Source organism: Apostichopus japonicus, chromosome 7 (genome assembly GCF_037975245.1).
Source record: "Apostichopus japonicus isolate 1M-3 chromosome 7, ASM3797524v1, whole genome shotgun sequence".
Lineage (NCBI taxonomy): Eukaryota > Metazoa > Echinodermata > Holothuroidea > Aspidochirotida > Stichopodidae > Apostichopus > Apostichopus japonicus.
Genome location: NC_092567.1, coordinates 9,460,072 through 9,474,906, shown reverse-complemented (window position 1 = coordinate 9,474,906; position 14,835 = coordinate 9,460,072). Strand labels below are relative to the sequence as shown.

At 36.6% G+C, this 14,835-nt stretch overlaps 2 protein-coding genes across 6 annotated transcripts in view; one reads left to right on the top strand and one right to left on the bottom strand.

The window, feature by feature from the left end:
- The window catches only part of LOC139970053 (uncharacterized), a 491,924-nt gene that overhangs the window by 233,732 nt on the left and 243,357 nt on the right, over nt 1-14,835 (bottom strand). The window lies entirely within an intron of this gene.
- LOC139969354 (cytoskeleton-associated protein 5-like) overlaps nt 1-14,835 on the top strand; it is a 74,302-nt gene that overhangs the window by 55,061 nt on the left and 4,406 nt on the right. For 2 of the 5 annotated variants that reach the window (XM_071974241.1, XM_071974237.1), the window contains 12 exons: nt 1,852-1,866; nt 4,494-4,694; nt 5,028-5,127; nt 5,415-5,591; nt 6,734-6,921; nt 7,228-7,303; nt 7,682-7,870; nt 8,216-8,365; nt 8,646-8,744; nt 8,916-9,105; nt 10,001-10,176; nt 12,058-12,102. In XM_071974241.1, the coding sequence (XP_071830342.1) occupies nt 1,852-1,866; nt 4,494-4,694; nt 5,028-5,127; nt 5,415-5,591; nt 6,734-6,921; nt 7,228-7,303; nt 7,682-7,870; nt 8,216-8,365; nt 8,646-8,744; nt 8,916-9,105; nt 10,001-10,176; nt 12,058-12,102 (1,606 nt within the window). The remainder of the gene's footprint in view (nt 1-1,851; nt 1,867-4,493; nt 4,695-5,027; nt 5,128-5,414; nt 5,592-6,733; nt 6,922-7,227; nt 7,304-7,681; nt 7,871-8,215; nt 8,366-8,645; nt 8,745-8,915; nt 9,106-10,000; nt 10,177-12,057; nt 12,103-14,835) is intronic. The other 3 variants (XM_071974238.1, XM_071974239.1, XM_071974240.1) reach the window with 3 other exon arrangements.

Below are 14,835 nucleotides of genomic sequence, written 5' to 3'. Positions count from 1 at the left end.
CCTGTTTACTTCATTTACAAGAGAGGCAGTGTACTAGGCTATCAGATGGAGACCAATGGTTGACAATGCTTGATACATCCTTTGGCCTAGTATTTGCTCCTGTTTGCTGCATTTACAAGAGAGGCAGTGTACTAGGCTATCAGATGGAGACCAATGGTTGACAATGCTTGATACATCCTTTGGCCTAGTATTTGCTCCTGTTTGCTGCATTTACAAGAGAGGCAGTGTACTAGGCTATCAGATGGAGACCAATGGTTGACAATGCTTGATACATCCTTTGGCCTAGTATTTGCTCCTGTTTACTGCATTTACAAGAGAGGCAGTGTACTAGGCTATCGGATGGAGACCAATGGTTGACAATGCTTGATACATCCTTTGGCCTAGTATTTGCTCCTGTTTACTGCATTTACAAGAGGCAGTGTACTAGGCTATCAGATGGAGACCAATGGTTGACAATGCTTGATACATCCTTTGGCCTTGTATTTGCTCCTGTTTACTGCATTTACAAGAGAGGCAGTGTACTAGGCTATCAGATGGAGACCAATGGTTGACAATGCTTGATACATCCTTTGGCCTAGTATTTGCTCCTGTTTGCTGCATTTACAAGAGAGGCAGTGTACTAGGCTATCAGATGGAGACCAATGGTTGACAATGCTTGATGCATCCTTTGCTGTTCCACACATAGTGCAAAGCATGCTATAACATTCTCAAATTTACCACATGGAAGAAAAGTGTCTTATGATTTTCCATAGCTGACCTAGGCATGTCCCTACATGTATAGCTGATACCATTGTAAGGACTGATGTTGCTATGGGTTACCAAGAAGTATTCAAGCTTTTAAAGCAGCATTTTGCGTCCTTTTCTATGATTTTTCTCAACCTCACTGACTCCACTATGCCATAACGACATACATAACTAGCTTATCTATTTATATTTTACTTCAAATGGTGGCATAAAAGTCGAAAAAAATGCAACTTTCAACTTTGTTGTTCTCCAAGATATTTTCCGTTGGGAACCCAATAAACCTCGCCCATATTATGAATATTTAAACACTACGAACGTCATTGACAGATAAGTAATATAACACCACGCTTGATTTGTGTACAGTCTATATGGCAGTTGTACCAACGCAAAGTCTTGAATCTATTTTTAGCAACGGCTCATAACTAAACCTGCATCTCTGATTGGTTGAATTCAAACTAGTGGGTTTGGGAACTGAATGCGAATAATTTTGTATGTGGAATACTCCAATTAACGTTTTTGGCAGGGAAAAACTTGGCTAATATCTTAATTTGCTGTTTTGTGATTTGATGTATGTAAAAAACTCGATGGACATGTCAAAAAAGTATAAAACGGCGACCAAACGCAAAATGCTCATGAATAAACATACTATTCACTGATTGGTGGAATTCAAACTAGTGGATTTGGAGATATGAAAACTTTGTCGAGGACACTTTTACTCGTTATCGACATAAATCGTTAATTACTCGCTAATTAACGCTCTTGGCAGGGTGAAACTTGGATGGTATCTTAGTTTGCTGTTTTATGATTGATACATCTAAAAAAATCGATGCACACGTTAAAAAGGTGGAAAAAAGCGACCCAACGCAAAATGCTGCTTTAAGAGTCTGTTGTATGTCTATGTTGCATCTTTCCATGTGCTACTCTAATTGAATCAGTTTACAATTAATAGACAGAACAGCACAATAGATGACTTTGCTTGTTTTGATTATTATTAATATGTTATGAATGTTAGTCCAGTGTATTGCTGACCTAAATCTACATCCAGTGATATTACTTATCTCCATAATTATGATCCTGTTGTTTTGTTTCTACATTCATTCTCTCCAGTGGGGGTTGGAGAAGGTTTGTAAAACTGCATTGTAATTGTAATGCTATTCCTGGTGAAAGTGTTGCTTGTGGCTTTAATATAAATCACTTTGTGTTTCTTTTAATGTTCCTGCTCCTTTACTTTGTGTTCTGATTCACAGCAAACTGGGTAAGGGTAAGGAGGGTATCACGATAAAATCATATTGATATTTGGGGAACTGCCTTTTATCGGAAAATCTTCATGCCTGGTATGAAAATATGTGGTGTTCTCTGGGTGGAGGGAGTGAGCAATGACTATATTTGGCTATAATACAACTTCCTCTGGCATTGAAATCAAAGTTTAAAAGCATTAATGCACATATCAACAGCTTGAGGTAACAAACAACCATATACTTAGATTACCTTTAGTCATACATAAACCAAGAAAGTATTAATGCAAATATCAACAGCTTGAGGTAACAAACAACAAAATACTTAGATTACCTTGAGTCAAACATAAACCAAGAAAAGCATTAATGCAAATATCAACAGCTTGAGGTAACATACAACGAAATACTTAAATTACCTTGAGTCATACATAAACCAAGAAAGTATTAATGCACATATCAACAGCTTGAGGTAACAAACAACCATATACTTAGATTACCTTGAGTCATACATAAACCAAGAAAGTATTAATGAACATATCAACAGCTTGAGGTAACAAACAACCATATACTTAGATTACCTTGAGTCGTACATAAACCAAGAAAAGTATTAATGCACATATCTACAGCTTGAGGTAACAAACAACCATATACTTAGATTACCTTTAGTCATACATAAACCAAGAAAGCATTAATGCACATATAAACAGTTTGAGGTAACATACAATCATATACTTAGATTACATTTAGTCATACATAAACCAAGAAAAGCATTAATGCACATATCAACAGCTTGAGGTTACATACAATCATATACTTATATTACATTTAGTCATACATAAACCAAGAAAAGCATTAATGCACATATCAACAGCTTGAGGTAACAAACAACCATATACTTAGATTACCTAGAGTCATACATAAACCAAGAAAGCATTAATGCAGATATCAACAGCTTGAGGTAACATACAATCATATACTTAGATTACCTTTAGTCATACATAAACCAAGAAAGCATTAATGCACATATCAACAGCTTGAGGTAACATACAATCATATACTTAAATTACCTTTAGTCATACATAAACCAAGTAAAGCATTAATGCACATATCAACAGCTTGAGGTAACAAACAATCATATACTTAGATACGCGGATACTTAGATGCGCGGAGTGTATAGCCTAGTGGTTAACGCCGGCGTCTCCCAGTCATGAGATCCCCGGTTCGATTCCCCGCCGACAGCAATGTGTGTCGTCTGGCAAGGGTGTTGTTCAATAACAACTTCCCGACATGGACGTTAAATGGATGTGTGCCGAGAGATTGGCTTCGGTCAGCTTGCGAGTCTACAAGCCTCCATGGCTTCTTTCGCGAGTTCCTGCTTGCGGGAAGATCACATATACATACATAGATTACCTTTAGTCATACATAAACCAAGAAAGCATTAATGCACATATCAACAGTTTGAGGTAACATACAATCATATACTTAGATTACATTTAGTCATACATAAACCAAGAAAGTATTAATGCACATATCAACAGCTTGAGGTAACAAACAACCATATACTTAGATTACCTTTAGTCATACATAAACCAAGAAAAGCATTAATGCACATATCAACAGCTTGAGGTAACAAACAATCATATACTTAGATTACCTTTAGTCATACATAAACCAAGAAAGCATTAATGCTCATATCAACAGTTTGAGGTAATATACAATCATATACTTAGATTACATTTAGTCATACATAAACCAAGAAAGTATTAATGCACACATCAACAGTTTACGGTAACATACAACCATATACTTAGATTACCTTGAGTCGTAGCTATTAAAGATGAAAACATGAATATTAAAGCTGTTGAATATACAACATTCCTCTACCCTTCTCTACTCTACAGTGTTAAATATCATCAGATTCTTCTCTTTCAAGTTACTCCTATTGCTTGTTTATCTGCTGTTACTACTTGGTTTGTTTCATGTGTTCCTGTTGTGTTGACTGTCTCTACATACAATGGTCACAGTTATGTTGTTTAGTTTGAGTGGGTGTAGCTAGTTTACTCTTCTCTGTATAGTTAAACAATCTGCTTGAAACTATTTAATTGCATCACAATGTTTTCAATGTTACAATATAGCTCAATTGATGGACAAATCAAACAAAGTGTCCTCAGCTGCTAGCAATATAAGTTTTGTTGTCAGGGTATGTCTGGAATGTTTCAATCTTTCTGACATATTCAATTATTCATAAATGTTCTTTAGTTCTTTGTTATGATATGATATGTTCTTTAGCACATCAGTTTCTCTTGTGTTTTCATTATTATAAGAAGGCCACCTTTCAATGTTTGAATGTTTCTGTTGTTTGTCTCCTGTTAATGTTACTGTTAATGCTACTGTTAATGATTTATACCCCACATGTTATAGTTTCTGATACTACATATTGTCTCCTTGTTGTGAATTTGAGTAAACTTGAGTAAAACATTCTGAAGTTATTTCCATTTTCTGATATTTCTGCAGATCAAGACCTAATACAGCTCCAGAGCAGCAGACTGGTGGTGGTCAGCCCTCTAACCCCTCATCAGTACCGGCCTACTTCTCGTTAGATCTAGATAAACTGGATCTGGAGAAACCCGCCTCTTCCGTAGAATTGCCCACCCTAGAGGATACATCGGTCGTTGATGAACTCCTGGATGCAGAAATTAAGATTCCCACCAGAAGGTAAGAATAAATCTGGCAGAAAACAAGGTACTAATTACAAAAATGAGATTGAAGTAGATGGAGTTAACCCTAGTTAATATGGGAGATGGAGTTAACCCTTATTAATATGGGAGATGGAGTTAACACTAATTAATATAGTAGAGGGAGTTAACACTAAATCCTTCTGTACCTATTTGACTGCTGTGTATGTTAATGACAGTAAGGCATTTTGTTTCCTTCCATTGAACAATGGTGATTTATTAGATGAATAGAAGACCCCAGAATGTGCAGGATACATACCTGTTCTACACATACTGGACATAACATGTACTACTCTCTTCTATCTCTGTACAGTATTCCTAAGCCATCAATGCCCACGGAGATGCAGTTGAATTTTATGATGTCACAAGTTGCCAGCAATGACTTAAACCTGAGTATTCAAGCTCTAGCACAGGTTAGTATATTGATCTCATGCACCTTTAATGATTCACTGATCCTGTTAAACTTATTATGATATGATTGGTTGTTAGCACAGGTTAGTGTATTGATCTCTTGCACCTTAATGAATTCACTGATCCTGTTAAACTTATAATGATATGATTGGTCGTTAGCACAGGTTAGTGTATTGATCTCTTGTACCTTAAAGGATTCACTGATCCTGTTAAACTTATAATGATATGATTGGTTTTTTACCAATGCTCTAGTGACAACGTTTGGGTTTTTTCTTGATCAATTCCACAGTTGGATGAGATTATGAAGGACAGAGATCGTTGCAAGGTGATGGTGAGTCACGTTGACCAGCTGTTAGTTGCTACTGCCTTTCAGCTACGTATGGCATTCAGTAAACACATGGGAGACCAGGAATCATCTAAGAACGTCATCAGGATGTATCGGTGTCTGGTGGCTTTGCTCGTTTCTGTAAGTATCTATTGCTCAACTACATTTATCAGATTTCATACTACATTAGTGTTTCTCAGCTGGTTGTCTCTTGGACAACCAGGTCTTACTGTTTGGTTGTCAGAGCATCAAATCTGGTCCTCCAAAAAAAGGTTTCAAAATAACAAGGAACAACCAATATGTATACTGTAGGAGAGATGTGTAAGTTTGGTGAATAGAATACCAATATGTACACTGTAGGAGAGATGTGCAGGTTTTACTGTAGGGCTAGTTAAAGTCCTTTCAGGTTGATCATAGGTCTACCACTAATTTTGTTTTACTTCAGTATATCTTCAATGATGGAGGATACCAATTTATTATTTTACCTGGTAGTTGTAGGTATTTAGTTATAAATGAATCAATTTAACTAGCCATCTGACTATTTTGCTTTTTACTATTTTACAGCATGATCAGTTCATCTAGTTTTATATAGTAGGCCTTGATATTTCTTTCAAACATTGCAATCTAGTTGTCTCCATGTGTAGGTGTCACAAGAAACGTTTAGGTACAAATACAGACTAAAAGTGATATGTTACAGACCTTTCATTGCCATTAAAGTAACTGGACTATCTAGTGTTATTAATATACAGCTCTTTAGGATGATGATTTTTGATTTCATGTGTCAGTGTTCTGATATTTATATGATATTTGGTAGAGATACATGAACTTTCATGTGGTATTAGGGCGGGACTGTGGAGTCATATTCCATTTAGAAGTAGCATTTCAGATACTTAAAGAGTACTTTAAAATGTTCACTTCATGAAAACCAGGATTTATAGAAAAATTCATGTTTACACACTTTTAGATTTTATCTAGGCATGTCTGTTTCATGGACACACATTCAAACATATTTATACCCATGTCTCTTAGAATTCCCAATAAACTCAATGGATTCGTTATTCTAATGTAGTCTCTGCTACTTACTGCGTTATTCAGAGGCTTCAAAGTGTTCAGCCCCAAATGATCCAAATGTTCTCTCGCAAAAATCCAAAGAAAACATCAGACCATATATGCAAAGAAAACATTAGACCATATATGTAAAGATAACATCAGACCATATATGTAAAGGTAATGTGTACTTCTGATCATGTTTTAATTTCTTATGTTCTTCTTTTCTTTGTTAGTTATTCCAAAATAGCCAGCTGAGTCGAGAGGCTTCCAAGGATGTGATTTGTGACCTGGTCAACGGTCTCATTACAGTCCTCATTGATGATAGGTTAATGAACTTTGAAGATGGACCTCAGGTGGTTAGATCTGTCAATGTCCTCATGGCAAAAGTGGTTGAGAATTCTGACCACAGCAATATTATAGGGTAAGTAGGAATGTGCACGTACATCATAACAGTCATCGTCTGACTTCATTAATATCAATCAAACTTGTTTTCTGAAATAATGAAGGAATTCCTGCTGTTCATAAGCCGTGAACCGATAGCAATAAATACAAGGATGTGTGAGGCAAGTCAAATGCTATGCAGGGCTATGAAAGAAAGTTTAAAATGGAAATATGTGATTCATCCTTCTTTTATCTTCTGCCAAATTATTGATGCAACAAGTATCTTTAGTTTTATGCTGTGTAACAATCTGTCACTAAGTCTTCTAAGTCTTTTTTCCCTTCGCAGTGCCCTGCTGAAACTGTTACATGAATGTGTAGCCACCGGTAGCCATTCTCCTAAATTTTTGCAACTTGTAATGAAGGTGAGTTTGGAAATAAATGTGTTTACAGGAATTAGGAAGTTTATCAGTTTTTTGGGGGATATCTAAGCACAAGTATTTTTAATGAGCAAACCCAAATATTCTATCAGACCTTACAAAGAAAATTATTTTTGAATTGTTTTGTACTGCTCTGTGCTGACTGGCATTCAGTGATGGTAAACATAGAAGGTACAACACTCAGCTACAATCCTGATATATTTTAACCTATTTGTTAAGGATTACCAACGACTTATTCCAAGCACTTATCATAAATGTGAGACCAAATAGAGATCCTGGTGGGTTTATTGCTACATCTTGAATTGGTAAAATGTAAGTTTTAAAGATATATTTTCTTATGATTTCTGTATTGACTTCTTATAGTGCCTATGGAGGATGGTTCGTCTCATGCCTAACATTATTAATGAGTTGGCTGTCGAGAAGATTCTACTGGACATGCATAACTTTCTCAAGGCATTCCCATCTCCTGTGTGGAAGGAAAAACCTAGCGATACGCCACTAAGGACAGTCAAAACAATGTTACATTCTCTTGCTAAGATACTTGGACCAAAGGTAATTTCCTGACACTGTATTCTGACATTTAAGATTTAACAGAATTGTTTGAGCAGTGACCAGAGTAGAGCACTTTACATATTTATCTTGTATCTGCCTCATTCATATTGTACTCCCTGGTAATAATGTGTATGGTGTTCCTGTTTTTTAGAGTGTGTTGGATAAATGAGGTAACATTGCCAGTCTCTTGTAACTGTTCATATCTTTCTATTAGATATCTGTGATGTCTATAAGCAACACAATATCTTTTGTAAATTTTGATTTCACATAGTCTCACAAATGCTTAAAGTTGTAGTTGTTAGAAAGGTTAAGGATTAAAGGGAGAGCCTCTGTCTGTTCCTGCAGGTGTTGACACAGTTAACAGAAATCCCAGATCCTCAAGAGTCTGAGCTAGAGGGATACCTAAAGAAGGTACTTAAGAGCAGCCAACGAACCAGTAACAGCACAGAACAGCTGAACGGCTCATCATCAGACTCAGAAAAGAACCCTCCACAGGTAACCCTTTATCCATCACTTGTGCAATAGATCACCATTATGTGATTATAATGCTACTTGCTTTTTATTAGAGTGAAATGAACATTATACTGTGTTGTTGATATAGAAACACCGGTTGTTTCATTCGTATAGCAGCTCTTTAATTAGATGACATATCTCAACTTTTGTTTGTAATAATTTTGACAATTTTAGAGCTAACTGCTTGGAGTGTTGCCAGAAGTCAGTTATTTTCTTGTACATGTACCACTGTGATCTTTTTGGTTTGTTTATACTTATATAGCAGATTGGTGAACGAACTCCAAGAAGACCATCAGCAAAAACAAATGATTTATTGGCAGAAATATTTAAGAAAATTGGTTCCAAGGAAAACACAAGAGAGGTAAGTCTTACAAATATTTACACTGTGGTTCTCTTACAGTTTTAGGAGTCAGGACAGATGTTCAAAATACCAGTCCTAAACTTGATATCACAACATCTGCTGATCTTCTGATATAAAATACTTTCTAAATAATGTCTTACCCCCTTTTATGAATTTTCATTTTCATAATAGGGTTTAGCTGAGTTGTATGATTTTAAGCAGAAGTTCCCAGAGGTGAACATTGATCCATTCCTGAAGAAGACGTCTCAGTTCTTCCAGTCTTACATTGAGCATGGTCTGAAGACAATAACATTGGAGAGGGAGACACCCAACACCAAGATGTCCTCAGCTGGAACTTCACCAGTCATTACACCTAATCCTGGTAACAATTGTTAATCCCTGTATGCCCTCAGCTTGAACTTCAAAGGTCGTTACACCTAATCCTGGTAACACTTGTTAATCCCTGTATCCCCTCCCCAGAGAATTAATATATACTTGCCTGCATAGTCCAGCTTAAAAAGAAAGAATGTAGTTCGGGCAATATGTGTCAATAGACAGCTATTGACCTTTACAATTTCAAAACCCTGTTTTGGGATTATTTGGCAATATAAAGATAAACTTCACAACAAGAAACTCAACATATGTTCTTGTCTACAAATTGGGTGCACCCCTGCTTATACACTCCTCACTCAGACAACCAAGTCCCCCCCCCCTCCCTCCCCAATGCCCATGTTATTGTTCACTTTTGCCTGTCATCCCAGGAATTCCTTTGGGGCCTAGCATGATGAACAGTTGTTTCTATATCTACAGCCTAGATCACTGTGACAAGTTTTTATTCTGATTGCCTTAAAAATGGGATGAACTGCATGTACATTACCAAACCATTTGAAACCTTGAGTCAGACAATTCTGTCAAATGCTAGAAGGTTAAAAATTGGTTAGCTGGAACAAATATTTGACCCTGATTTTCTTGTCACCTTCAAGTATTTATTGATCTTTGACTACTTATCACTTTCTTCTATTGAGGGTTTGGAATTATTTGAGAACAAACATGTTGTGGAAGTCTGTAATGGTTGTAGCCCTCCCAGTGCCCTAATGGTGACCAACTGAGAGGACATTAACATTCTCTTTAGAATATTCAATTTTTCATTTCATTCTTTTCAATCACTGTTAAGGTAACAGATATTGTCATTGTTGGTTTTTAATGATTGGTTATAGAATTTCTTGCAGAGTGACATTGGTTTTAAAGCAAAAAGTACTTGTTATATACTTATTTAGAGTCTGGTATTCCTGGTGATGCAGAATCAGGAGACATGACAAACTACCTGGAGAGAATCAGAGTCCTTCGTGCCAAATGCGGATTTGAGAACAACCCTGAAGATGTACCTAGTGAGGGCAGCAGACAGGTGGTGAAACCAGCCAGTAATCCCAGCAATCTCGACTCAAACAAGGATGTAAGTATGCACTGAGGAGAATGTTGGTCTTTTGGGGGAAATGGTTTTTATTATTTAAATGCTTTGTAAGCAACCACTTTAAATACCATTATGTTTATCTTTTAATCAGTAATTAACCATTTCAGACTGTTCCATTACTGCATTCTTTCTGCTGAGAGATCTTTACTGTTCTCATGGCAGGGTCTCCAGCTTACACCTTCCACTTAAATTTATCTGGAGTGTAGGAAATCTCTTTTTAATTCAATACACCATAACTGTCCCTTCCTTGAATGTGAATTATTGATTGACCCATACAAAGGCAGATAACCAGCTCCTGACTCTCATAACCACACTACATTGAATCTAACATGTTACAGCTTTCATCAAGTTGTGTTCACTTTTGGCTGAGATCACCCGATCCGGATGGTCAAACAAGGATTATTTTAATATTCCTTGCCAGAGGCAAAAAGAATCTATCTGATGGTGATGGCATGTGTGTGTATGTTACACCTTCTTATAAAGACTAACTAAAAAAGTCATGATGGATTACTGAGTACATGAGCCTTCTTTTTTTCTGTGGAGTTCAAAGGTCATTTGAGGTCAACAGAAGTCAAAGTCTGAGAACTTTGTAAACTTGATGTGAGAACTCAAAAGCTACACTTTTTGTCCAAGCTCATTCTTGGGATATAGATCCCCCTTGGTGAGCACAAGAATCTTTTTGAAATTGTTGGAGGTCAAGTTGTATTTGGGGTTAGTATAGGGCAAATCTGAATGATAACTTCTTCCTCGATCGGTAGGTGTGCATTTGTGAAAGAATCTGGCTTATCACTTTTAGAGTGTAGGATTTCCCCTCATTACAGAATGTACCAAAATGTGATTTATTTAAGTTGTTTCTTATATGAATGGAGGGCAATACCAACTCAAATTTTTTAGGGGCGGAGTTTTATTTTAAAGAATAGAGATTTTTCAAGTTTTGTTCAAAGTGTTGAACACTTACGGCAAATAAGCTAGTCGTCCATCAGACAACCTTACCAGGGTTTTAGGTTGTCAGAGAACCAAACCAGGGTTTTAGGTTCTCAGACGTGATTTTAGCCGTCTTGGACGATCGGACAACTGTTAAATTTGAGCCCTGAATTTGCAATGTGTTAGCAATATGTGATCATGCTAATTGTGTAGCAATGTTTAGCATGATCTGTTTCAAATTTCAGGTAAGTCAATTTCAAGTCAAAGCATTGAATGTTGATTGTGGCTATATTGATAGAGTTGATGTTCTCTTTAAAATTTGTTTTCAATTTTCAGAATATAATCTTTGAAGTACTTGATGTGGATGTTTGTTAATTAGTTAGTTCATTTTATTAGAAGATCTAGAAGTGGATTGTTTTCATACTATAAAATATTAGTCATGAGGAAACTCTGGGGTATTATCTTCTATTAAGTCGATTCCAGATGACAAATTCTCTAGCTTATGTAAAGCATCGGAGGTTAATGTTATATAGCAACACTTTTTTCTTCACTGTTTTCTTTGCATTTCTTTTTGATTATTCTATATTCATAAAGATGATTCAGACTTCATGTAATATCAGTTTTATCTATATTTCTTCTAGACACCTTTGCATTATTTCATTTACTATTGAAATATCTTTGCAGATTTAAAGTGCAATGTACAAACTCTGTTCTCTGTTTTAATGACCTCCCATCACATCTTACTGTTATATTCAATTGTTGGGAGCTTTTAACAGATAATTAATAACTAATGTTAATTGATGTGATAATTGAAACACATAATTTGCTTTGATAATGTAGATTAGTTTGGCTTTGTCCCCCTTGGCAAGTGACCAACCATAATGCTTCATTTATGACCTTGTATTGACCCTTGACCTTGCATTGACCCTTCACTCGCAGTCTAATGCTACTAATGTACATCAAGGACTGTACCAACCATCTCGGGTAAGATTCCTGCCATTCTCTTTGAATCTGATGTTTTCCTTCTTCTCCTGCTGCTGTTCATGGCCTTTGTCTTTGTCTGCTCAATGTCTTGTGTTTTTCTTACTAAGTTATCTCTGGGCAAGGGGAAGGGGACTGGCTTGTTGGATACTGGTTGATACCATCTCTTTCAAGGCTTTCTGCTGTATTTACGTCCTTGCAAATAAAGCAATAGTGATGTTTGTGGATGTGTTTCTTTTTAACCCAAAGATTGGGATATCAATACACAAGCATGGCAAATAGCATGATATAAAACCAAACGCAGTACTTTCAGTAGTGATAGTGTTGAAACAACTTTGTAAAAATGTCTGAATCAAGGTGATGTAAATAATGTGGAACTTAACATCATACAAAGGTTATTATAATGTAGGTTACAGTAGTTCTACATTATGTTGTAACACTTTAATGCCCTTAACTATATTGTAGTGTCTGATAAAGTTGTGAAATAACATTCTCACAATTTTATTAAAACATGTATCAGAGAAGCTAGGCTAGAGAAGCTGTTCCAAGATCAGATTTACATTAAAGATGTATGTTTAAAGTGATGGGGTAATTACCTGCCTGTTTGTATACAACTATGAACTGAAACATTACAACACATTGAGATGTACAGCCCCAAAGATTACAATATTTGCACCAGTAGAACTCAAGATAAATGATTGACATATCTCAATATTGGTGGCATTAGATCAAATTCTTTAGGTTTGGAAGAAGTTTGCTCTGTTATCACTTTGTAAACTAAGATTGGTTGATAACAGTATGATAATGAAACTGATATGCCATGCAAACCATTGCATTATCTTTAAGGACTCACTCCAAACCAATGATTCATCCCTTATTACAGACCCACATAATTGTATAATTCCTTCATACCCACCACCCACTGCGAAATCCTCCATCCAATAGACTACACCTTGTTAGATCACTCATCCTCACAGATAAATACCCATGACCAATGCATCCTCCTAAATTACATTACCTCACCAATTCATCCTCCCTCATTACAGAACCTCATCAATGCATCCTCCCTCATTACAGAACCTCATCAATGCATCCTTCCTCATTACAGAACCTCATCAATGCATCCTCCCTCATAACAGAACCTCATCAATGCATCCTCCCTCATTACAGAACTTCACCAATGCATCCTCCCTCACTACAGAACCTCACCAATGCATCCTCCCTCATTACAGAACCTTACCAATGCATCCTCCCTCATTACAGAACCTAATCAATGCATCCTCCCTCATTACAGAACCTCACCAATGCATCCTCCCTCATGACTGAACCTCATCAATGCATCCTCCCTCACTACAGAACCTCACCAATGCATCCTCCCTCACTACAGAACCTCACCATTACATCCTCCCCCATTACAGAACCTCACCAATGCATCCTCCCTCATGACAGAACCTCATCAATGCATCCTCCCTCATTACAGAACCTCACCATTACAGAACCTCACCAATGCATCCTCCCTCACTACAGAACCTCACCATTACATCCTCCCTCATTACAGAACCTCACCACTGCATCCTCCCTCATTACAGAACCTCACCAATGCATCCTCCCTCATTACAGAACCTCATCAATGCATCCTCCCTCATTACAGAACCTCGCCAATGCATCCTCCCTCACTACAGAACCTCACCATTACATCCTCCCTCATTACAGAACCTCACCAATGCGTCCTCCCTCATTACAGAACCTCACCAATGCTTCCTCCCTGTTACGTTACCGTCATTGCATACTCCACATCTTGTGACATCAATAAATCCAGAACATGAGAAAGTTTGGACTTAATGTACATAAATGTGGCAGATGAATTCCATAATTTGTTCCAATGCCCTGCATTTTCTAAACAATGAAATAGTCCATACTGAGGCCAACTATAGGCAAAATCTCAGCATTTTAATAAAATGTATCAAAATGTCATACTATATTCAGATCCCACACTGTTGCATCATTTCATAACAGTCTGACAGGATCATAAAAATTCTGCAACCAGATGTTAATAAAAAATCTGAAGCTGTTGACATCCTTTTGTTATGAACTCTGTTGAGGTGAAAAAAACTGCAAGCATCTTCTTTGTCTATCAGCCATTTACAAAACAGTATCATCTTGTGTTCTAGTTATGTGCTTAGATGGCAACAGTTACGATGTAAAGTAGTAGTGTAGCTATTAATTGTACACATCATAATTCAGAGTACCTGCACGGTACTTCTCATATCCACACCAGTAAGCAGGATCTACAGTGGCTTGTTACCTTCAGGAAATGGAAGACCAACTCATAGAACAATGTAGTGAAAAAAATTGCTTCTCAACATGATACTGACATAGAGCATAAGAAAGTAGTACATGTTTTTAATATGAAAGTATTTTTTAAAAGCTATTACTAATGTGTCTTTCTCCTTGTTGATGTTTGCTTCAATTTGAATGCTTCCCTTAGTATTGCTGTAGAGTTGAGACTCCTTCTGTAGCTAATAGTTTCCTTGCTGTTTGTCTTCTTACACTATTTACTAATGTAGGCCTCCTATGGTTTACATACAATGTGGATGGAGATGTTTGTTTTCCTTGTATTAATCATTCTTTGTGATGTGTGGTGGATAATGTGCTATGTACTCCATCTATGATTGTTTGTATCTGTATAGTGACCTGTATACTAATGGTATCTGTATGAAGCATTGTTTCTGTCAA